Source organism: Saccopteryx leptura, chromosome 2 (assembly GCF_036850995.1).
Source record: "Saccopteryx leptura isolate mSacLep1 chromosome 2, mSacLep1_pri_phased_curated, whole genome shotgun sequence".
NCBI classification, from domain to species: domain Eukaryota; kingdom Metazoa; phylum Chordata; class Mammalia; order Chiroptera; family Emballonuridae; genus Saccopteryx; species Saccopteryx leptura.
The window spans coordinates 3,942,540-3,965,307 of NC_089504.1; the positions used below are offsets into that span (position 1 = coordinate 3,942,540).

At 58.5% G+C, this 22,768-nt stretch overlaps 1 protein-coding gene across 4 annotated transcripts in view; it reads left to right on the forward strand.

Annotated features, from left to right (window-relative positions):
- AK8 (adenylate kinase 8) overlaps nucleotides 1-22,768 on the forward strand; it is a 120,949-nt gene that overhangs the window by 58,065 nt on the left and 40,116 nt on the right. For all 4 annotated transcript variants that reach the window (XM_066366816.1, XM_066366817.1, XM_066366818.1 and 1 more), the window contains one exon: nucleotides 17,361-17,502. In XM_066366816.1, the coding sequence (XP_066222913.1) occupies nucleotides 17,361-17,502 (142 nt within the window). The remainder of the gene's footprint in view (nucleotides 1-17,360; nucleotides 17,503-22,768) is intronic.

A 22,768-nucleotide genomic window follows, 5' to 3' on the forward strand; every position in this document is an offset into this window, starting at 1 on the left:
CACCTCACCTCCCATCTGACAATGCTTTTGAAGTAGCTCCTTTTTTCAAGTGAAACTTCTGACTTTCCCGCTGGGACTGCTACAAAGATTTCCTCACGGAAAGTCTCTGCGAGTGTCTTCAGTCCAGGAGGGGACCGTGGCCGTGGCTGGGGGCTGGCCCCCCCTTCCCTCGCCAAGCAGGCGGTGGCAGCGCTCAGGGCCGAGGGCCAGTTTGTGAGCTCGAGGAGAGAGGGGTCGGTGCCGCCCTTCACCCACAGCTTCCTGCCCAGAGGATCCCGCTCCTTGTTTGTTTAAAACCAGACTTTTGTCGCAAAAGTGCGCCTGGTCTCCCTGCGTTATAACAAAACGAGTCACTTGGGCATCGTCCATGGGTCTTTTCACCGTGAGGGTCACAAAGTTTTGTTCAGTGGCCAGACAGTGGGGAAACTGAGTCAGCGAGAGGCTCTGAACTCGCTCATGCTTCCGTTCAGCTAGAGTCTCTCACCCCCGCCGGGGCGAGGCCTCTCCAGGGCCGTTCTCGCCACCCAGCCGCGTCACCGCGGGTGCCCTGCAGGACCATGCCCCCAGAGCGCGTGCCCGGTCAGGCTCTCAGACCACAAAGCAAGAGGAAGCAAAACCCACATGTTTCTGGCCAGTCTGAGATGAGCCTCGAAGTGCATGGTGTCCTTCTCACTCTGACCAGGGCTTCTGGAAGCAGTCCCCTCTCCAGGGGCCGCCCCAGTGGCTTCCAGCCCACTCAGCTGTGAAATTGTCTGCGACAGGCCAAACCTCGAGGCCCAGCTTTCTCCTCCGGCCAGAGGTCTCCCATGCAGCCGCCTGGGGGGTCCTCTCACACACCCCCAGGCAGGTGCAGCTTGAAGCCCCTTCCCTCTGGGACAGTCGCTGACACCAGCTTCTTTCTGGTGGGGCTCTGAGCGGGGCGTTTGAGGGGGCGCTGCCCCGGCTGACCTCCGGCAGCCCCTGTCCCTCAGGCAGTGGCTGTGTCCCTGCAGCAGATCAGGGGCGTGGGGCAGGCTCGGGTTTGTCAGCCGGAAGGGGTGTGAGGATGGCACGGCCATGAGGGACGAGGGGGCAAACGGCCCTGTCCCTCAGGCAGTGGCTGTGTCCCTGCAGCAGATCAGGGGCGTGGGGCAGGCTCGGGTTTGTCAGCCGGAAGGGGTGTGGGGATGGCACGGCCATGAGGGACGAGGGGGCAAACGGCCCACTCCCTCCAGCTCCACACCTGTCTGCGCTGCTCTGAGTGAGGGGACAGAAGGGAGGACGGTGGGGACGTGATGGAGGGGTATCGGCAGGTGGGATGGAGGGACGCGGAGGTGGGAGCAGTGTGGAGCATAAGGGGGGCCCCCATCCCACCCACACTGCCTGCGGCCGTCCCACCCCGTCCCATGGGGCCACATCCCTCCCCCTTGCCTCTCACCTCAGTGCACACGGCTGCCTTTCCCTCTGGGACCCTGGTCTCACCACCCCCACTTCCGGTCACGATTGGGTTCCGGGAGGTGAGATGGACCCTGGCTGGGAGCCCCAGCACCTCACGCCGCCTGTGTCTCTTGGGCACAGCAGCCTCGGCAAATGCGACGGGGGAAAGAACCCAGACCCCATCTGCCCCCTGGGCCCAGGGCCGGAGTAGGAGCCCAGCCAGTGTTGGAGGGAGCACCTGGCCTGGACAGCGTGGCGAGGGAGTCCCCGGCAGTCCCTGGCAGGCGCCTGTGGCTGCAGCAGGGAGCTCTCCTGCTCCTGCACTGCGGACAGACAGATCCCTTCACAGGGCGGGACAGCAGTGATAGGAGGCAGCGGGCAGCCGGGCGGGCCTGTGGAGGGGACCACCACGGTCACTCCTGCAGTCCGGGGAGCAGCTGCAGATGGGAGGGGACCACCACGGTCACTCCGGCAGTCCGGGAAGCAGCTGCAGACGGGAGGGGACCACCACGGTCACTCCTGCAGTCCGGGAAGCAGCTGCAGATGGGAGGGGACCACCACGGTCACTCCTGCAGTCCGGGGAGCAGCTGCAGACGGGAGGGGACCACCACGGTCACTCCTGCAGTCCGGGAAGCAGCTGCAGGTTTGGGCTCACAAGTCACGGCCTTGATTCCAGGGCAGACTCTGCTGCCTCCCATCTATGTGGCTGTGGGCGTCCACCCAGCCTCCTCCCCTGAACGGTGAGCTCCCCACAGCACGGAAGCCACTGGGTCGCTGTGTGAATAAGATGTCATTGGGCCTCTGACGTGTTCGGCACAGTGCATGGCACACCGCAGGCCACTGACTGGACACTCACCGTGTTGTGAGTGGTGACCCTGCGAGTGAGGGCAGTCGTGAGGCCCACTGGGTGCACACGCATGTTTCTAGGTGAGTTTTGTTGTGTTTGTTTTGACGTGGGCCTTGCTCGGCATAGTTCAAATGGCTGGAGAGGACTGGGCTGCCCCGTCTGGTTCTCAGTTCCGGTGTCAGCTCGGTGTCTGGGTTCTTTCCCCCTGTTGCACCTGCTGGGGCTGCTGTCCCCAAGACGGAGCCTGCGTTCCCACGCCTGGTGCCTGGGCTGGGATGCAGGGACTGCCAGGGTGTTGGGCGTCTCCCTCCTGACACCTCTCCACGTGCCAGCGTGGGCTTCCTCACCATGTGGCAGCTCGGGTCCCCCAGCCTTCCCGCCTGGTGCTGGGGCAGCCGTCCCCCCAGGGAGGCCAGGGTGTTGGGCATCTCCCTCCTGACACCTCTCCACGAGCCAGCGTGGGCTTCCTCACGTGTGGCGGCTCGGGTCCCCCAGCCTTCCCGCCTGGTGCTGGGGCAGCCGTCCCCCCGGGGAGGCCAGGGTGTTGGGCGTCTCCCTCCTGACACCGCTCCACGAGCCAGCGTGGGCTTCCTCACGTGTGGCGGCTCCGGTCCCCCAGCCTTCCCGCCTGGTGCTGGGGCAGCCGTCCCCCCGGGGAGGCCAGGGTGTTGGGCGTCTCCCTCCTGACACCTCTCCACGAGCCAGCGTGGGCTTCCTCACGTGTGGCGGCTCGGGTCCCCCAGCCTTCCCGCCTGGTGCTGGGGCAGCCGTCCCCCCGGGGAGGCCAGGGCGGTGACGATGGTCGGCCTGGAGTGTGGGGTGAGCAGCGAGGCTGCTGCCCAATCCTGTTCATCAGACTGGTCAGTAAGACCGGCCCGGATCCGAGGCGAGGGGCAGCCCACCTCTCGATGGGAGAGTGGCCATCCCCGACCTTCCACACCAGGGAGGGCTGAGTTGAGTGGTTCCGTTTTGCTCAGGACAGGCTACACCTTGTGACTCAGAACAGACAGCCCTGTAGTCCCTGAGGAGCTGGGTGACAGCGTGACTTCACACCTGCCACACGGGGCTCTCTGATAGCTCGAAGACCTGAAGGTCTCGTTCTCTTTGAAGAGGAAGGAACCGCAGGGGAGAGGTAAAGGACTCACCCAAGGACACGCTGCCAGTGAACCCGGGAGCAGAGGCGGAGTTCCCGCAGCCCCTTCCCAGAACGCAGGGAGGGAGACCAGAGATGAGGAAGTGGCCCAGAGCCAGATCACCCGCCTTTCAATCTAGGCCCCACCGGGCATTAGCCACGTGGTCCCAGGCAAGTTCCTTCCCTCTCTCTGTGCCTCGGTTTCCTAGTCTGTAAAATGGGGCTGTTATGGAAATTACACGAGTTCATACCTGTACTAGAGCAAACCACGTGCTGAGAACAGAGCCAAGCTCAGAGCAGGCAGCGTGCACCCTCTGGTTCAGCGACCACCATCGTGCCTCTCCCATCCCGGAAACCCGGGCTCCCGTCGCTTCCAGGTCCCCAGGCGTTGCTGGTTTCTTCTCACAGGTCACGTGGGCAGTGGTGTTCTCACTGCCCTCGAGAGGTGGAGAAGGAACTCCTCCTAAGCCCCAGATCTGTTAAAATGGAGGAAAATCATGTTCCTTAAACTGCTCGCTTGGCGGTGAACAGCGACAGTGAGCACACTCCGTCCGGGAACAGTCCAGTTCCTGACACACAGACCCGTTTTTCCCGTCTTTACTTTCCGGTTCCACCAAAAGGTGTGAACAGATGTTTTAAGATAACAGTAACTATCAAATCGTCAGATGCAGTGTGGGTGAGCGCGTCGTTTCATTAAAAGTCTTAATGGGCCAAGTGAAGAGCCCGTTATTTACAGAAGATTGCCTTTGTTTAAACCAGGGGTCTCAAACTCGCGGCCCGCAGGCTGCATGCTGCCCGCCGAACAATTTTGTGCGGCCCGCAGACTAATCCACGAAGTTCAAAATATTTTGGATAAAATTAAGTAAGCCTAGGAGCCTACTTGTATTTTTCATTTCTCTAGCATACTAGCTAGATATTAGCTTAGTTAACAGCAGTTGTGATGCAAACTACAGTTTCTGGTCGTTTTGTGACACTGAGTAAACTGCATGTACGATTATGCTTGTTGTACTGATTTTTTTTTTTGTTTTCAACTGCAGTGAGAAAAGTGTTGCGTAACAGTTGCCTTTTGTAGACCTAGTGCGGCCCGCCCAACGGCTGTGATCTTGCTCTGCGGCCCACATGCTGAGTTGAGTTTGAGACCCCTGGTTTAAACGGTCTTTGTGCCGGTCTAAAACGGCGCTGGCGAGACAGACTGATGTGTCCGCTGTCGGAAGGCTCTGCCGGCAGCGGCAGACGCGTCAACCACGTGTGGGAACCGCGATCTCCTCTCGGCCCTCTGCCCGAGTGGACACGGCAGAGAGGGGAGTGACGGGAAGGGGCAGGACGGGGACGGCCGCTCTCGAGGGGGCAGCAGCACACGTGTGCTCCCCGTTGGTGAGGGCCCAGGGCGGAAGGGGCTCCTCTACACTCGGAAAAAAATCCAGCATTGAAAAGTTATTTCCTGGCACCATGGTCTGCCGCTCAAGTTTAAACATTATTATTAAGCAATAGAGATGTTCGGCCCTGGCCGGTTGGCTCAGTGGTAGAGCGTCGGCCTGGCGTGCAGAAGTCCCAGGTTCGATTCCCGGCCAGGGCACACAGGAGAAGGGCCCATTTGCTTCTCCACCCCTCCCCCTCTCCTTCCTCTCTGTCTCTCTCTTCCCCTCCCACAGCTGAGGCTCCATTGGAGCAAAGATGGCCCGGGCGCTGGGGATGGCTCCTTGGCCTCTGCCCCAGGCGCTAGAGTGGCTCTGGTCACAACAGAGCGACGCCCCAGAGGGGCAGAGCGTTGCCCCCAGGTGGGCGTGCCGGGTGGATCCCGGTTGGGCGCATGTGAGAGTCTGACTGTCTCTCCCTGTTTCCAGCTTCAGAAAAATACAAAAAAAAAAAAAAAAAAAAAAAGCAACAGAGATGTTAGAATATAGACTTTTGGAACCTAAAGAAGTCTTAGAAGACATCTGTGCCATCTTGAGCGCCTGGGAAACGCAGGCCCGCAAGACAGGGCTTGTCTGGGGCAAGTGGCTGAGGTTTAGCAAGAGGCAGGCCATGTCCTGGGGCTTGCTCCCCCTCCCCAAGAATTCCAGGGTGCGGCCGATTCCAACAGTCCAGTTTCTCCTCCTCATCTATCTCCCTTAGAGGGTTTAGAAATGTCACGGTTTATCATTTTGTGGCCATATGGGGCGCAGTACCCAGGATTGACCAGCAGGTGGCAGTCAATAATAAACAAACAGCATGGCGAAGGCCACAGCTGCCCTGCCGGCCCTGTTGGCGCTGCTGGTCCTTCTCATGATTTCCGGCTATGCAGGAGGAGGGCTTGGTTATGTAAGCTGCCTGGAATCAGCGCTGTGGGGGCGGGGTTGCAGTCTCCCAGAACACACTGATAAAGGACTGGGGGCCCAGAGGATCTAACCCATGTCCTGGGCCAAGCCCCCAGCATTCTGGGGAAGAGACGTGGGAGTCGGGAGCCCCGTTCCTTCCAAGAGTCAGTGCGCACGAGATGGAAATAAAGCAGAAGCAACCCTCCTCGTCCTCCCCCGACCCGGCCTGTTCTCAGACTCCCCCGACCCGGCCTGTTCTCAGACTCCCCCACAGCGCCCCGTTCTCTTCCTCCCCCGACCGGGCCTGTTCTCATCTCAGACTCACTCCCCCACGGCGCCCCTCTGAGAGCGGGTGGGGCCCCACAGCTGCACGGGGAGGTTGGGAAGGGGGAGGAGAAACAAATTCCTTTTCTTTTTTAAGGATCAGTTTATTTAATTTTTAACTTTAACTTCTTTAGCAAGAGAGAGAGAGAGAGGAAGAGGGGGACAGACAGGGACAGACAGACAGGAAGGGAGAGTGACGAGACACATCAATTCTTCGTTGCGACACCTTAGTTGTTCATTGATTGCTTTCTCATATGTGCCTTGACCAGGGGGCTCCAGCAGAGCAAGTGACCCCTTGCTCAAGCCAGAGACCTTGGGCTTCAAGCCAGTGACCATGGGGTCATGTCTATGATCCCACACTCAAGCCGCCAACCTTGGGGTTTGAACCTGGGTCCTCAGTGTCCCAGGCCGATGCTCTATCCACTGCACCACTGCCTGGTCAGACAAGAAGCAAATTCTGAGTCTTACACGAACCTTACAGGTAACCGGTTGTCATCTTTACCTTGGTTTCAAGGGGACTTGAAGAAGAAAAGAAGTTACAGGGCATCAGAGGCTGTGTGTAGCGGGGTGGCTGTGGGCGTAATGTGTTGATGGGTGTGGGGTATGGAGTGTGTAGGTGTCTGCGTGCAGGGAAAGCATCAGCGGAGCAGTGTGGGCATAGCCTGTGCAGCGGGTGTTTGATGTGTGTATGTCCTGTAGGGGTGCAGTGTGTGTGTGTGCACGTGCAATGTGTCTAGTAGGTACATGTGTATAAGGTGTACGTAGGGGTGTGTGCAGTGTGCATTTCTGAGAGTGTGTGTAGGGGTGAGTGTGTGTAGGGGTGTGTGTGTGTAGGGGTGTGTGTGTAGGGGTGTGTGTGTGTAGGGGTGTATGTGTAGGGGTGTGTGTGTGTAGGGGTGTGTGTGTGTAGGGGTGTGTGTGTAGGGGTGTGTGTGTGTAGGGGTGTGTGTGTGTAGGGGTGAGTGTGTGTAGGGGTGTGTGTGTGTAGGGGTGTGTGTGTAGGGGTGTGTGTGTAGGGGTGTGTGTGTGTAGGGGTGAGTGTGTGTAGGGGTGAGTGTGTGTAGGGGTGTGTGTGTAGGGGTGTGTGTGTAGGGGTGTGTGTGTGTAGGGGTGTGTGTGTAGGGGTGAGTGTGTGTAGGGGTGAGTGTGTGTAGGGGTGTGTGTGTAGGGGTGTGTGTGTGTAGGGGTGTGTGTGTAGGGGTGTGTGTGTAGGGGTGTGTGTGTAGGGGTGTGTGTGTAGGTGTGTGTGTGTAGGGGTGTGTGTGTGTAGGGGTGTGTGTGTATAGGGGTGTGTGTGTAGGGGTGTGTGTGTGTAGGGGTGTGTGTGTGTAGGGGTGTGTGTGTGTAGGGGTGAGTGTGTGTAGGGGTGTGTGTGTGTGTGTGCACGTGCAATGTGTCTAGTAGGTACATGTGTATAAGGTGTACGTAGGGGTGTGTGCAGTGTGCATTTCTGAGAGTGTGTGTAGGGGTGAGTGTGTGTAGGGGTGTGTGTGTGTAGGGGTGTGTGTGTAGGGGTGTGTGTGTGTAGGGGTGTATGTGTAGGGGTGTGTGTGTGTAGGGGTGTGTGTGTGTAGGGGTGTGTGTGTAGGGGTGTGTGTGTGTAGGGGTGTGTGTGTGTAGGGGTGAGTGTGTGTAGGGGTGTGTGTGTGTAGGGGTGTGTGTGTAGGGGTGTGTGTGTAGGGGTGTGTGTGTGTAGGGGTGAGTGTGTGTAGGGGTGAGTGTGTGTAGGGGTGTGTGTGTAGGGGTGTGTGTGTAGGGGTGTGTGTGTGTAGGGGTGTGTGTGTAGGGGTGAGTGTGTGTAGGGGTGAGTGTGTGTAGGGGTGTGTGTGTAGGGGTGTGTGTGTGTAGGGGTGTGTGTGTAGGGGTGTGTGTGTAGGGGTGTGTGTGTAGGGGTGTGTGTGTAGGTGTGTGTGTGTAGGGGTGTGTGTGTGTAGGGGTGTGTGTGTATAGGGGTGTGTGTGTAGGGGTGTGTGTGTGTAGGGGTGTGTGTGTGTAGGGGTGTGTGTGTGTAGGGGTGAGTGTGTGTAGGGGTGTGTGTGTGTGTGTGCACGTGCAATGTGTCTAGTAGGTACATGTGTATAAGGTGTACGTAGGGGTGTGTGCAGTGTGCATTTCTGAGAGTGTGTGTAGGGGTGAGTGTGTGTAGGGGTGTGTGTGTGTAGGGGTGTGTGTGTAGGGGTGTGTGTGTGTAGGGGTGTATGTGTAGGGGTGTGTGTGTGTAGGGGTGTGTGTGTGTAGGGGTGTGTGTGTAGGGGTGTGTGTGTGTAGGGGTGTGTGTGTGTAGGGGTGAGTGTGTGTAGGGGTGTATGTGTGTAGGGGTGTGTGTGTAGGGGTGTGTGTGTGTAGGGGTGTGTGTGTGTAGGGGTGAGTGTGTGTAGGGGTGAGTGTGTGTAGGGGTGTGTGTAGGGGTGTGTGTGTGTAGGGGTGTGTGTGTAGGGGTGTGTGTGTGTAGGGGTGTGTGTGTAGGGGTGAGTGTGTGTAGGGGTGAGTGTGTGTAGGGGTGTGTGTGTAGGGGTGTGTGTGTGTAGGGGTGTGTGTGTAGGGGTGTGTGTGTAGGTGTGTGTGTGTAGGGGTGTGTGTGTGTAGGGGTGTGTGTGTGTAGGGGTGTGTGTGTAGGGGTGTGTGTGTGTAGGGGTGTGTGTGTGTAGGGGTGAGTGTGTGTAGGGGTGTGTGTGTGTAGGGGTGTGTGTGTGTAGGGGTGTGTGTGTGTAGGGGTGAGTGTGTGTAGGGGTGAGTGTGTGTAGGGTTGTGTGTGTGTAGGTGTGTGTGTAGGGGTGTGTGTGTAGGTGTGTGTGTAGGGGTGAGTGTGTGTAGGGGTGTGTGTGTGTAGGGGTGTGTGTGTGTAGGGGTGTGTGTGTGTAGGGGTGAGTGTGTGTAGGGGTGAGTGTGTGTAGGGTTGTGTGTGTGTAGGTGTGTGTGTAGGGGTGTGTGTGTGTAGGTGTGTGTGTAGGGGTGTGTGTGTGTAGGGGTGAGTGTGTGTAGGGGTGAGTGTGTGTAGGGGTGTGTGTGTGTAGGTGTGTGTGTAGGGGTGAGTGTGTGTAGGGGTGAGTGTGTGTAGGTGTGTGTGTAGGGGTATGTGTAGGGGTGTGTGTGTGTAGGGGTGTGTGTGTGTAGGGTTGTGTGTGTGTAGGTGTGTGTGTAGGGGTGAGTGTGTGTAGGGGTGAGTGTGTGTAGGGTTGTGTGTGTGTAGGTGTGTGTGTGTAGGGGTGTGTGTGTGTAGGGTTGTGTGTGTGTAGGTGTGTGTGTAGGGGTGAGTGTGTGTAGGTGTGTGTGTGTAGGGGTGTGTGTGTGTAGGGGTGTGTGTGTGTAGGGGTGTGTGTGTGTAGGGGTGAGTGTGTGTAGGGGTGTGTGTGTGTAGGGGTGAGTGTGTGTAGGGGTGAGTGTGTGTAGGGGTGAGTGTGTGTAGGTGTGTGTGTGTAGGGGTGTGTGTGTGTAGGGGTGTGTGTGTGTAGGGGTGTGTGTGTGTAGGGGTGAGTGTGTGTAGGGGTGAGTGTGTGTAGGTGTGTGTGTGTAGGGGTGTGTGTGTGTAGGGGTGTGTGTGTGTAGGGGTGTGTGTGTGTAGGGGTGAGTGTGTGTAGGTGTGTGTGTAGGGGTGTGTGTGTAGGTGTGTGTGTGTAGGGGTGTGTGTGTGTAGGTGTGTGTGTAGGGGTGTGTGTGTGTAGGGGTGTGTGTGTGTAGGGGTGTGTGTGTGTAGGTGTGTGTGTAGGGGTGAGTGTGTGTAGGGGTGTGTGTGTGTAGGGGTGTGTGTGTGTAGGGGTGTGTGTGTGTAGGGTTGTGTTTGTGTAGGTGTGTGTGTAGGGGTGAGTGTGTGTAGGGGTGAGTGTGTGTAGGGGTGTGTGTGTGTAGGGGTGTGTGTGTGTAGGTGTGTGTGTGTAGGGGTGTGTGTGTAGGGGTGTGTGTGTGTAGGTGTGTGTGTAGGGGTGTGTGTGTGTAGGGGTGTGTGTGTAGGTGTGTGTGTAGGGTGTGTGTGTGTAGGGGTGTGTGTGTAGGTGTGTGTGTAGGGTGTGTGTGTGTAGGGGTGTGTGTGTGTAGGGGTGTGTGTGTGTAGGGGTGTGTGTGTGTAGGGGTGTGTGTAGGGGTGAGTGTGTGTAGGGGTGAGTGTGTGTAGGGTTGTGTGTGTGTAGGTGTGTGTGTAGGGGTGAGTGTGTGTAGGGGTGAGTGTGTGTAGGGTTGTGTGTGTGTAGGTGTGTGTGTAGGGGTGTATGTGTGTAGGGGTGAGTGTGTGTAGGGGTGAGTGTGTGTAGGGTTGTGTGTGTGTAGGGGTGTGTGTGTAGGGGTGTATGTGTGTAGGGGTGAGTGTGTGTAGGGGTGAGTGTGTGTAGGGAGTGTGCAGGGTTATGTGGAGAGGTGCTCTGCTTTATTCCGACTGGCCCCGGGGTGAGAGGAAGGTTAGACCACGTACTCTAGGTCTGTCAGTCAGTCCGGGTCTTTTCTGCCTGCAGGCTCTGGCTGAGGGAGCTATTTCCTTTTCTCCACTTTTGTCCCCAAACCTTCTCAAGGCAGCCTGGTGACCCTCTCGCTTCCCCTCCTCCACTGAGCCCCAGGTCAGGGGCCCTAAGTGGTGGGTGGAGGCAGGGACGCGGTGTGGCCCGCAGGTGGCAGTGTGGAGCAGCTGGAAGGCACCCAGCAGGGCCTGGAGGAGGCCCCTCTGTCCCTCTGCCCCTCCACTGCCTTCCAGGGGAAGTCGGGAGCTGGGCCCTCTGACTCCCCGTCAGCTAGTCAGAGGGGCACAACGTCAGACCTGTGCCCAGGACCTGCCCTGTCCCATGTCCCGTCATCTCTGCGTGGCCCAGCTGGCCCTGACGCTTGGTTCTGTTGTGCAGGAAGGAGCTTGGTGGGGGAGGGAGGCCTTTAAACAGGAACCCTCAAATCCTCAGGTTCAAGACAGGAGGAGCGGGGGACCCGGCAGGACCCCTGTGGGGCCTGGGCGCCTCTCACCTGTGACCAGAACTCCCATCAACCCCGGTGCCAAGCACACCCGTCGGCACAAAATAAACGGATTGAGATTTTAATAACCTCGAGGTCAATGTGAGCCCTGCTGTCTTTTATGGAAGATCTTGAGAGACAAAAAAAAAGTGAGAGAGAGAGAGAAAGAGACCTGAAACATGGTGTGTCCTCATGAAATAATAGGATGTTCCTATCTTGCACTTTGCTAAATTTAGGGCTGACAGGACATTCTGGAGAGGTAGCCCTTGGCAGTCCCCGGCTAAGATGTCAGCCGCAAAGCCCAGGAACCAAGCCTGAGGCACCCGACTTAATGGAGAGAGACGTTAGACCTCGCGGGAAGCCTGTCTGAGCGGGGGATGAAGGGTGAACGCGCAGACTTATCAAGGACACTTCCGCCAGAACACAGCCAGCCAGGGCTGCTCCGAGAGCCAGAGCCGCGTCTGAGCCGCGCCCGCCGGCAGCCGACCGCGGGGGCTGGGAAGGTGCCCGCGGGGAGGAGAAGGGTGCAGGGCAGGAGCCTGAACCCACAGCCAGGAGGGCGGTTTCCTGGCAAGGTGGCCGGCCTCGGAGGGAGGCAGGTCCTCCAGGGGTTCTCCAGCCCCCCTGCACCTCAACCCCGACCCTGATGAGGGGCGGACCATAGAGCCCCCGGGGCCCGGCCGCCCCTCGAGGCCTGTGAATGGAAAGCTATCCATACTCAACATTGACTGAGGGGCAGAGAGGGGAGCAGCCTTGAGCAAGGGTTGGGGCCACTTTCCCAGGATTACCCACGAAGGGCAGAGCCGGGCGACACCGCAGTGCCAGGCTTGGGGTGCAGTTACGGAAGGACGGAGGCTCCCCCGGGCACCCAGTGCCCCCACAGCATGGCCTTCTGGGGAGCTTACAGCCTGTCCTTTGTCCCTTGAGAATGTTCTCCCACAGCGGCCATTTCAACCTCCTCTAGGAATTTAAATAGTTTTCTTTTAAAAAGAAAAGAAAAGAAAGACGTTTTAAATGGAAGGCTTTAAACCTGTATAAAAAGTTTAGAGAAGCCTGACCAGGTGGTGGCACGGTGGATAGAGCATCAGCCTGGGATGCTGAGGACCCAGGTTTGAAACCCCGAAGTTGCCAGCTTGAGCACAGGGTCGCTGGCTTGAGCAAGGGATCACAGACCTAGACATGACCCCATGGTTGCTGGCTTGAGCCCAGAGGTCTCTGGCTTGAGCAAAGGGTCACTCATTCTGCTGGAGGCCCCCGCCCCACCCTGCCCTGGTCAAGGCGCGTATGAGAAAGCAATCAGTGAACAATTAAGGAGCCGCAACGAAGAAATGATGCTTCTCATCTCTCTCCCTTTCTGTCTGTCTGTGTGTGTGTGTCTCTCTCTCTCTCAAAAAAAAAAAGGGTTAGAGAACCTGCCGGAACCGTCACCAGCAGGGGTCCCCAAACTTTTTACACAGGGGGCCAGTTCACTGTCCCTCAGACCGTTGGAGGGCCAGACTATAAAAAAAACTATGAACAAATTCCTATGCACACTGCACATATTTTAAAGTAAAAAAAACAAAACGGGAACAAATACAAAATTTAAAATAAAGAACAAATAAATTTAAATCAACAAACTGACCAATATTTCAATGGGAACTATGCTCCTCTCACTGACCACCAATGAAAGAGGTGCCCTTCCAGAAGTGTGGCGGGGGCCAGATAAATGGCCTCAGGGGGCCGCATGTGGCCCGCGGGCCGTAGTTTGGGGACCCCTGGTCACCAGTATAACGAGCCCACACGTGTGCTCAGCCTCCCTGTGTCTGGGACCCACCTGCAAGGCCTCGCTCAATAAGATAATTCTGAAACAAATCCCAGACGCCACCCGGGTCCTCTTGATGCCTATGCAGTTTGTGGGCAGGTTAGGGTACAGATGGGGGGCCGGGCACCGAGGGGCCAGCCTCGTGGTTATTGTCCTTGTCTGCCTGGACTCCAGGGCCCTGTGCTCCGTGAGGGATTGGTCTGATTCTGTGTGTGTGTGTGTGGGGGGGGTCTGTATACATATTTAGATGAGACCGTAAAGTATCACCCAAGTCATTTACTGGCTTTGTTCTCATTCGTCCTTCTGTCGTCGACCTCATTCCAAGTTACTGTAAATAGGAATGATTTTTAGAGTGCACACTATCCCACTGGTCCTGCCCCGTGGTGCACACCTCAGACCGTGCCCGCTGGCACCGCGCGGACAGCACTGGCGTGGCCACCCTGTGCGCCTCGGACCGTGCCCGCTGGCACCGCGCGGACAGCACTGGCGTGGCCGCCCTGTGCGCCTCGGACCGTGCCCGCTGGCACCGCGCGGACAGCACTGGCATGGCCGCCCTGTGCTCACACTTCCTCCCCGGGGACCTCCCTGCCAAGGACAAGCCCGTTTCAAACCCACAGCACTCCCCGGCGTCAGCCCCCAGCTTGGACGCTGGACTTCGTGTTTGTGATTTAAGGGTCACGATTCGGGCCGGTGGCTTCCGCGTGGCTGTCTGACAGGAACCTGCCTAAACTTCTAGGGGGGACGAACGGGGCACCCACTGTCCGCCCCACAGCCCCTGGACGGAGCCTTCCCCAGGGCCACGGCGGCCGGGAGGTGGGCGTCAGAGGAGGCACCCACAGCCCGCTCCACAGCCCCTGGACGGAGCCTTCCCCAGGGCCACGGCGGCCGGGAGGTGGGCGTCAGAGGAGGCACCCACAGTCCGCCCCACAGCCCCGGACGGAGCCTTCCCCAGGGCCACGGCGGCCGGGAGGTGGGCGTCAGAGGACACTGAGGTTCAGGGAGGCCCCGACTGGCAGGCGGAGTCCACAGGCCCCAGGGCTCTCCGCTCCCACTTGCCCGGGAGCTCCCTTGACACGGCCGGCTGCATCGCTAACCTTCCCGGGACTCCTTCCTCCCAGCACAGCCTCCGCTCCCCAGGCTGCAGGCGAGGAGGCTGGCTGGACCCTACCTCCCAGGACAGCAGCAGGTGCACAGAGCTCGCTGTGCTCGGCTGGCCTCTTCTGGGGGCCCCTCTGGGGGCTGCCACACCTCTCAGCTAGGCTGGGGGGTGCTGCTGTGGGGGCGGGGTACCGTTTCCTTAGAAGCCAGGGGACCCAGAGCTGCAGGCCGCTGTGTGGTCTTTGGGGGCCTCAGCCGAGCTCTTTGCAGACCCTGCTGGAGGGTCAGTCCCTTCCCGTGGGGGCCGCAGTGGCCACTTGCACGGCGGTGCTGTGGGCCAGCCGCCTCCTTGAGGCCCGGGACCCCGAATGGCGACTGCAGGCTGACCCCACAAAAGGGGCTTTCCACGTGCAGACACGGAGGACAGTCCCCACGTGCTCATTCAGTACATCTGCATGGAGGGCCCGTGTGTGACATTCCCAAGGCCCCCGCTTTCCTGAGGACCTGCCAGCCCCCTCCCGGTCCCGCCGACCCGGGGCCCCAGCCACACCGGCCCCCGCCCCGGCCCCGGGCAGGCCTTGCTGCTGGAACGCTGCTCCCCAGGCCTCCCGCTGCTGGGCGCACCGTTCGGGTCTCACGGGGGTGGCCTCACAGGCCAGCCCGGCCCTGGCCCATCACTGGGGGACCCGACCAGCAGCCTCCCTTCACTGCCTTGTTTTCTCCGCGGCGTCTGTGGCTCCGAAGTGCGTGCTGGTTTGTGTGCTGTCCGTCGCCCGCTAGACAGTAAACTGGAGGGGGGCAGGGCGCCAGCCTCCCTCTCACCGTGTCCGTGCTGCTCGGGGATGTGTGTCGGCTTCTCACTCAGGTGACAATGTCTGTACATGTTTGGGACTAGCAACTCTTACCTACATGGTTTTTTTTGTTTTGTTTTGTTTTGTTTTGTTTTTTTCTGAAGCTGGAAACAGGGAGAGACAGTCAGACAGATTCCCGCATGCGCCCGACCGGGATCCACCCGGCATGCCCACCGGGGGCGATGCTCTGCCCCTCCGGGGCGTCGCTCCACCGCGACCAGAGCCACTCCAGTGCCTGGGGCAGAGGCCAAGGAGCCATCCCCAGTGCCCGGGCATCTTTGCTCCAATGGAGCCTTGGCTGCAGGAGGGGAAGAAAGAGACAGAGAGGAAGGAGAGGGGGAGGGGTGGAGAAGCAGATGGGCGCTTCTCCTGTGTGCCCTGGCTGGGAATCGAACCCGGGACTTCTGCACGCCAGGCCGACGCTCTACCACTGAGCCAACCGGCCAGGGCCCCTACATGGTTTTTAATCTGTTTATTTGTCCTGACAGAAAACACAAGGTGTCGGGGTCAGAGAACAGGCGCACTGTTCACTCACACGGTGACCGCAGTGCTGGCTCCCGCGTCCCTGTCCCTCGCAGGCCAGTGTGGTGGGGACCAGTGTACCTGCGTGCAGGGGAGAGAGCCCCACATGATGACTGTGGAGCTTGTAGGGGGCGGGGGCTGGCTGTCCCTCCTCCCAGCCTCTGCCCGGGGGCACATTACCCCCCCTCCGGGATGTGAACCAGGGACAGAGGTCCCCACCGGTCACTGACAGGGCTTTACCCCAGGGCCAGCAGCCTGTGCTTAGAGTGCCCTGACTGCAGGTAGACGGGAAAACCCCGTGAAGTCGCCTCCGAGCTGGAAGGTTCCAGCCACCATCTCAGAGTGTCTCCCACGTGCCTGAGACTCTGCACGCCATGTGACTCCGTGGTGACCGATCTGTCGTCTACGTCCTCTGGTGGATGCAGGAGCTGAAGCTCAGAGAGGCTGTGAGACCGCCCGGGGTCAGCCGGCCTGGGAGGGCCAGGCTGAGGAAGCCACGTTCCCTCCTCCCTGCCACCCGGCTCCGCACAGCCTGGCCACCCTGGTTAGACCACCTCTGCTTAGCTGCACCGAGGCACGTGCTCTGTGCTGGCACTGTGTTCATCCCGGGCAGCTGAGGCGGGCACGGTGCTGTGTTCGCAGGCGGACCTCGCACGGGAAATTAGCCAGAGTTCATTACCAGGGTGCCATCGTAACAAGGGTGCCGGTGCCAGTGAGGGGCAGCCCTGGGCTGCCCCGGGGCGGGGAGCTGCGCACATCCTGGCGGGGAGGGCGAGCACAAACGCTCTCCCCAGGCAAGGCGTGAAAGAAGGGTGGAAGATGTTCTGGGTGGAGGGACTGCACGTTTCAGGGGGGGTGGAGGTCGGCGGGGAGAGCCACCTGGGCGGGAGGGAGGCAGGAATCGGCATTGCGAGCCCTGTGGCCATGGAGGAGGGGCTGCTCTTATCCTCAGAGTACTGGGAGCCACAGCAGGATCAAGCAGGGGGAGAGGGGGATTAGCTGTACAATTTCTCGTTCATGTGACGTCACCAAATGTCCTCAGTCGGGTGAAATCCCTTTTCTGCTGTTCTCTGGGACCGGGGAAGAAAGGCAGAAAGAGGGCAGGAAAAGCAAATTCGGGGACTTGCACATGACTTGGAGTAAGGTCAGGGTTCCTTGGCCACAGGGGAGGAACTGGCATGTCTTGGCCATGGAGGAAAGCCGACGTTAGTGGTGTTTCTGCCCCTCTCACTCCCATGTTCACCCGGCTGTCAGCCTGGGCGCCTTCAGGGAGGGTTCAGATGTGTGCCCTGGGGCCACCGGCCTGACCCAAGGACGCGAGCAGGAGACCACGTGTGCCCACCGAAGCCGCCATACCTCCACCCCTGCAGCTGCAGCCGCCAGCTCTGGGGGCCCGCGTTCGCAGCCACACGGCAATATTCACCAAGCTTTTCCGGGGCGGTGAGCGTAGCATGCCGTGCCGGACATGCTGAGCAAATTGCTGGAACACGGTCCATTAGCAACACGGGACATTTAGCGGATCTGAGGAGAAAGATTTCAGGGACATGTCAGCTGTGGAATGTAAACAAGAGACTTCTCCCCATCTCCCCGTCCCCCACGTCTGCCGCCCCGAGATGTGGTTTCAGTCTCCGGTTGTGACTCGCGCAGAGATCCTCCAGAGATTCGGTCCTTACGTGGGGCAGGGGGCGGGGGCGGGGCAGCTGCGGATTGCAGAGTCGGGGACAGTGTGGGGCCCCAGGTGACCGGGTGAGGAGCACCGAGCCCTCAGGGCGTAGTGGGCACCTGTGAGGACGCCCTTGCTGCATACATACCTGGGTTCTTGGGGGGCGGGGAAACAGCCCACCTGTTACTGGACGGCTGTGAACTAGCCTGGCTGCGGTGGGCATGGCCGTCTTGTCCGGGTCAGGGAGAGCTCGAGGTCAAGCGGACACTCGACCCATCTCAGTCGGCCACACTCGTCCCATGCCTGGGACCGTGGAGGCCTCGGCAAAGGGCACCCCAGCCTTGACCACCTGCACCCGACTCTGCCAGTCCAATCCGTGGTCCAGTAGTCAGGATGCCCACGGGCCGTGGACACTCCCTGCGTTCTGGTTGGGCAGGAGAGGGGCCCAGGCCGGCAGAGTGACCTGTCCTGCTTTCTCTGCAGTCCCTGACAGGATCATCGTGAAGGTGCTGAGCCACCGCCTCGACCAGCACGACTGCGTCCAGAGGGGCTGGGTGCTGCACGGCTTCCCGCGAGACCTGGACCAGGCCCGCCTGCTGGACGGCCTGGACCACAGCCCCAACAGGTGAGCTGGCCCGTCCGTCCGTCCGTCCGTCCGTACACAGGGCTGCAGCCCGCCCCGCCCCATCCCGCGGGGGACTCCGCTGCCCAGAGCCGCCTGACGGCTTCCGGTTCACACGCCTGCCTTCGCGTGTGTCTGAAGTGGGGGTTCTCTTACCCCGGTTCCACCCGCCGCCCCATTTGCCCTGCGAACTGGAGTCATGCGCAGGTCTAAGTCCTGGCTTTGTCCCCTTGCCGGACCTGAGCTTCCTGCTAACACACAGGCACAGCCGTCCCTTCCGCGGAGGGCTGCCAACCGGGTCGTCCCCTGCTGCGTTCACAGCTCTGCGTTCCCGCTGAAATCTCTGGCGCCTCCAGTATTTGTTTTGACATGGGTGCGCCCCACGAGCCTAACTCTTTCCCCCCAAATGGTTAGCCAGTGGTTTCAAAACACTGTTGAATATTGTGGAATAGACTGTTCTTCACCCACTGGCTTGAACTTGAGGGCATAGCACAGTTGTAGATATTGTGTGTGTAAATAAACGAAGGCCACCCCCGTGAGAAAAACAGGCTGCCTGGTCAGGGCTGGCGCTGGCGGAGGAGGCGGTTTGGCAGAGACTCAGAGGCAGGCCGAGGAGCGGGGGGGCTTCCAGGGGGAAAGGGGAGGCTCGGGGCGTCCTCATGAGGCCGCATCTTCTCCAGCCACCCAGGAGCGGGCGACAGGCATGCTAGCTTAGGGGAGTGGATTTGGGAGTCATTTTTAGCAAGGAGTAAATTCTTGCCTGTTTGAGAGTGCCTTTCTGTTACCTTTAGTTGTAAACATCTAGCAAAGTAAAGAATTGGGGGGCACATTCCTCCCCCCCCCCGTGTCTTCTGTCATTTCTGTGCTGTCCTCTGATGCCCCTGGGTGGCAGTAATGCTGAGGATTCCCCAGCATGGCTGCTGTGCTCCCTGTCTGCATGCTCACAGGTGCCCTCCCTCTCTTTCTCTCCCTTCCTCTCTCCCTCTCTCTCTCTCCCTCCTTCTCTTTCTCCCTCCCTCTCTCTCCCTTTCTCTCTCCCCCTCTCCCTCTCTCTCCCTCCCTCTCTCCCTCCTTCTCTCTCCCTCCCTCTCTCTCTCCGTCTCCCTCCCTCTTTCCCTCTCTCTCTCCTTTCTTCTCTTATTGTCTCTCTCTCCCTCTCTCCTTCTCTCTCCCTCTCTCTCCTTCTCTTTTTCCCTCCCTTTCTTCCTCTCTCTCTCCCTCCCTCTCCTTCCCTCTCTCCCTCTTTCCCTTTCTTTCTCTCCTTCCCCCTTTCTTCCTCCCTTCTTCTCCCCCTCTCTCTCTCCTCCTCCCCCACCCCTCCCCCTCCTTCTCTCCCCTTCTCCCCCTCCCCCCTCTCCCTCTCTCCCTCTCCCCCTCCCCCCTCTCCCTCTCCCCCTCCCCCCTCTCCTTCCCCCCTTTCTTCCTCCCTTCTTCTCCCCCTCTCCCTCTCCCTCTCCCTCTCCCCCTCCCCCTCTCCCTCTCCCTCTTTCTCGTTTATTTACACCCAGCAGGCCAGTGTTGGTTCTCTCAATGACCTTTCCCTGGAACTTGATGAACCCCCTGTGTCTATTACTTCAGGAGACTTTTCCCTAGCTCGCAGTGTTTTTCTGGTTCGTTTGCTGGGTGTTCTTACTCACAAGACAGATTCCGTGCATGCCGGCTTTCTATCCTGGCTTCCCTGCTCACGAGTTGTTTCTGCTTGCTTTTATCCTTTCCTTTTCTTTCCTGCATTCTTTCCTCAACTCTGTCCTTCACGATAACTCCATTCCCTGTCGTATTTATTTCTTGTTGTCCAATTTCTTTTTCATTATCCTGCGTTTGTGTTTCCCTCCGTTTTTTCCCCCTTAATGTTGTCAGCTTTCTTTCATCTACTTTTTTATTTTATCTCATCACCTTTTTTTTTTTTATTTCTTATATCATGGTGTCTGTTCTCTCTCAGTTATTTTGAGCATATCAATAAGGTTTTATCTGAAACATTCTTTAGTTTTCTGGAGTAATTCTTCTTCCAAAGGGTGTTCATTATCTCTCTTCCCCCCTTTTGTTTTGTTTGTGTTTTTATTTTACTGTTTTATTTTTAGGACCCTTTTTTTTTTGTAACATCTATATCTGAGTCCCAAGATGGATCTATTTTGCACATTGTGTGTCTTTGCATAGGCCAGCTGGTGTCTTAGTAGCCTGTGCTGCTGTGCTAACTGCACGTCTCGTGGCTTACACGACACAGTTTATCGCTCACCGTCCTGGGAGGCTGACGTCTGTCTGTCGGCGGGGCGCGTACCTTCTGGAGGCTCCGGGGAGAGCGGTTTCCTGCCTCTTCCGGCTCCCAGGGCCCCCACCACCCCTGGATCAGGGCCTCTCCTCCGTCTTCAAAGCCACAGCCCTGCAGCATGCTGAGCCTTCCTTCCCTGCACTCACCTCTCCGTGGACCCCAGCTGGGGCCCAGGATGTGAGACAGGGCCCGCCCAGGTACTCTGGCCACACCAGCCTCCTCCGTGTCATCTCATCTGCAGAGCGCCTCTGCCATGTAGGGGACGAGTTCACAGACTGCGGCTCAGGAGGCGGGCCGGCTGGAGGGGACACGGTTCTGCCTGGCTGGATCCCCCACACCTCTTTCCTACGTCCCTCGAGTTGGGGCTGGGGGGCGCCCTGCCAGGCGACGGAAGGTCTGTCGGTTCTCGGGCAGTGGGCCCAGCACCAGCCTGAGCAGCCTGTCTTGTCACCCAGCTGCCCAGGAGTTTCCAGGGACCGGGGCGCCAGGAGGCTGTGGCCAGCCTCCGTTTCCTGGTAACATAATGGCCCCCGTGTCCGTAGTTGGCCTCTTTGTGAATTCCTCATCCTCCTGATGATGAAAGGTATAAGGAAAATGCGAAGCAGTCACTTAAAAAAAGGCTGGGGAGGGTTGCTGACATGGTGGGGGACAGAGCCGGGGGACACCGCCTGTTTTATCTATCGCCCCTGCACGCTGCCCTGTCTGCCAGACCACAGTGTCCACCGCGAAGCAAACGGGGGAGAGTCAGAAGTGAGAGCAGGCTTGCAAGCAGACACTTCTGTTCACCACGGGGTAGGAATCAGTGTCTAGAGACTTAGTCAATAATGCCAGTTTAATCTGGCCCTCGGGCAGAGGACAAGCTGGCGGGAAAGAGGTGTTTGTTTACACGGTAGATCTGACTGTGGCCGGCTGGTCTAATCACGCCCTGGCCCTGGTCACTGAGGGGTGTACCCTCCCTTCTCCATCCTCTGCTCTGCCGATGCCGTGTCCCCCAGCTTTGCCTCCGAGTAAACATCTGTCTGATGAATTCATCAAGGAATTTTAGACTTGGACCTTCAAGTCCAGATATAGGTGAAGGAAGAGAGACTCCATTCAAAAATGGAGCCACCTAGCCGTGGGCTGAACACAGGGCTGTCATCCAGCTCGGTCGCGGTGCCCATTATAAAACCCGCGAGCTGTGACGATGCTGGTTCAACACCAGGAGGAAATCTCGACAGAGTTATAGCCCAGAAATCAATCTGGGGCTAGGACACAGGAATCTGTAATTCAGATAGGAAAGCAATCCTACAAAGGCTCTATTTTTTTTTTTTTAGGAGGGTTCGATGAAATGAGATTAAAATAAATTTACATATATATCAATTTTATTGTTAAAATAAATTCACACTAGTAAATAGAATTATTGGGAAAGGTAAGCTACTCTGTGTATTGGACACAGAAATAGACCTCTTTGGCTTCTCAGGAAACAAAGTTATTGTCTCCTTGTCAACTATAAATCTCTCCTTAGAGCTAATAAATGGATAGTGTTCAAATGCAATGTTTTGGTTGACTCCTACCTCATCAACCCACGGCACATAATACTAAATTATATCCCGCTGAGCAGTATCCATCTCTGATTGCAACATCGCACTGGCGAGGGAAACAGACCGAGTAATTGATGTGTCGGAAAAAAGGAGAGAAAGTTATTTGAGAACAAATAAAATGGGCTATAAAGTTTGTTAAAACATAATAATAATAGTAAAAAAAAAAAAGGGAAGAAGAGGAAAGAAACAAAGAGCTATAATGCCAGGGCTACCCCCAGAAGCCTGCCCTGTGCCCGACTGTGAAATCATTCACTTCCTTCTGCCAGTGTGTGGCACGGACTATCCTTTTCAGATTCCTGCTGACCACAGCGAGGGCATGTCGGGTTCTGACTGGTGCCGGGAAGTGCGCAGGGCAGGGCATCAGAGGGACAGACGGACGGACGGGGCTCTCTGCGCCGGCTGCCCCCCCAGTGCTGCGGGGAGGCGGGGCCCAGCTGTGGCTCTGGACCTCCTGTCCGGCGGCTGCTCGCTGGCTGCGTAGGGCTGGCTGGGCAAGGTCTGGGCCGCGTGCTGCCCGCACAGGCCCCTGGGCAGCAGCTGCGTCTCTCGGAAGTCCCTGAGAAAGGGGGTGCCGGGGACCCCGGCTGAGCCAGTGGCCATGGACCTGAGCAGAATGGCAGCAGGGTGGCTTTCCGTGCTGCGTCTCTCTGTCCCGTCAGACTGACTGTGGGGACCGTGAAGCCACCCGTGAGCACATTCCGATCCCAGGTCGCCTGTGCACGTTGGAAGCTGCTCATGGCGGCCGTTTTGAATATGTATTATTGCCTGTGACACTAGATGGTGTGTGTCCCACCTCTAGAACAGCCCCGAGGGGGTTGGCAGCCCCTGGGACAACCGGGACAGGTGTCCCCGCCTGCGTCAGACTCCCGGGTGGCGCCGGGTGTATTGCTGGGTTTTGCTAAACACACAGACGTTCCTCCGGGAGCCGGGAGCCGGGAGCAGGTCTGCAGAGGGACTCCAGGTTCTTGCCAGGAGGCCCGCCACTCAGGGGCCTGGGGGCCGGTCAGACCTCCTGGGGCCAGGCCCTTCCAGACGGCCCAGGTCCGTCCAGGCTGCTCCTGGTGCTGACAAGAACACCTCCCTCGTCTCCTCCCCGACTGCGCTCTGCCCCTGTCCTGCGGGTTCCGAGGTGTGTCTCTGACACCCTTCTTCCCTTTCCGCCCGGCCGACCCTCAGCTCGAATCATCACCGTCATCCTCACAGCAAGGGTTGTGGTGCCCGCACCTGATGTCTGCTGCGTCCCCATGACGTGCCCGCCCGGTGTCTCACTCAGTCCTTTCCGCAGCCCACGAAGTAGGTTTGCTCAGTGCACGTCACCTGGGCCCCGAGAAGCTTGCCCGGGCGCCTGGCCGAGCCCGGTCCTGAGCCAGCTCTTTGATACTGGGCTTCCTTTCCTCAGGGCCAGCAGTGAGCACTCATCCCC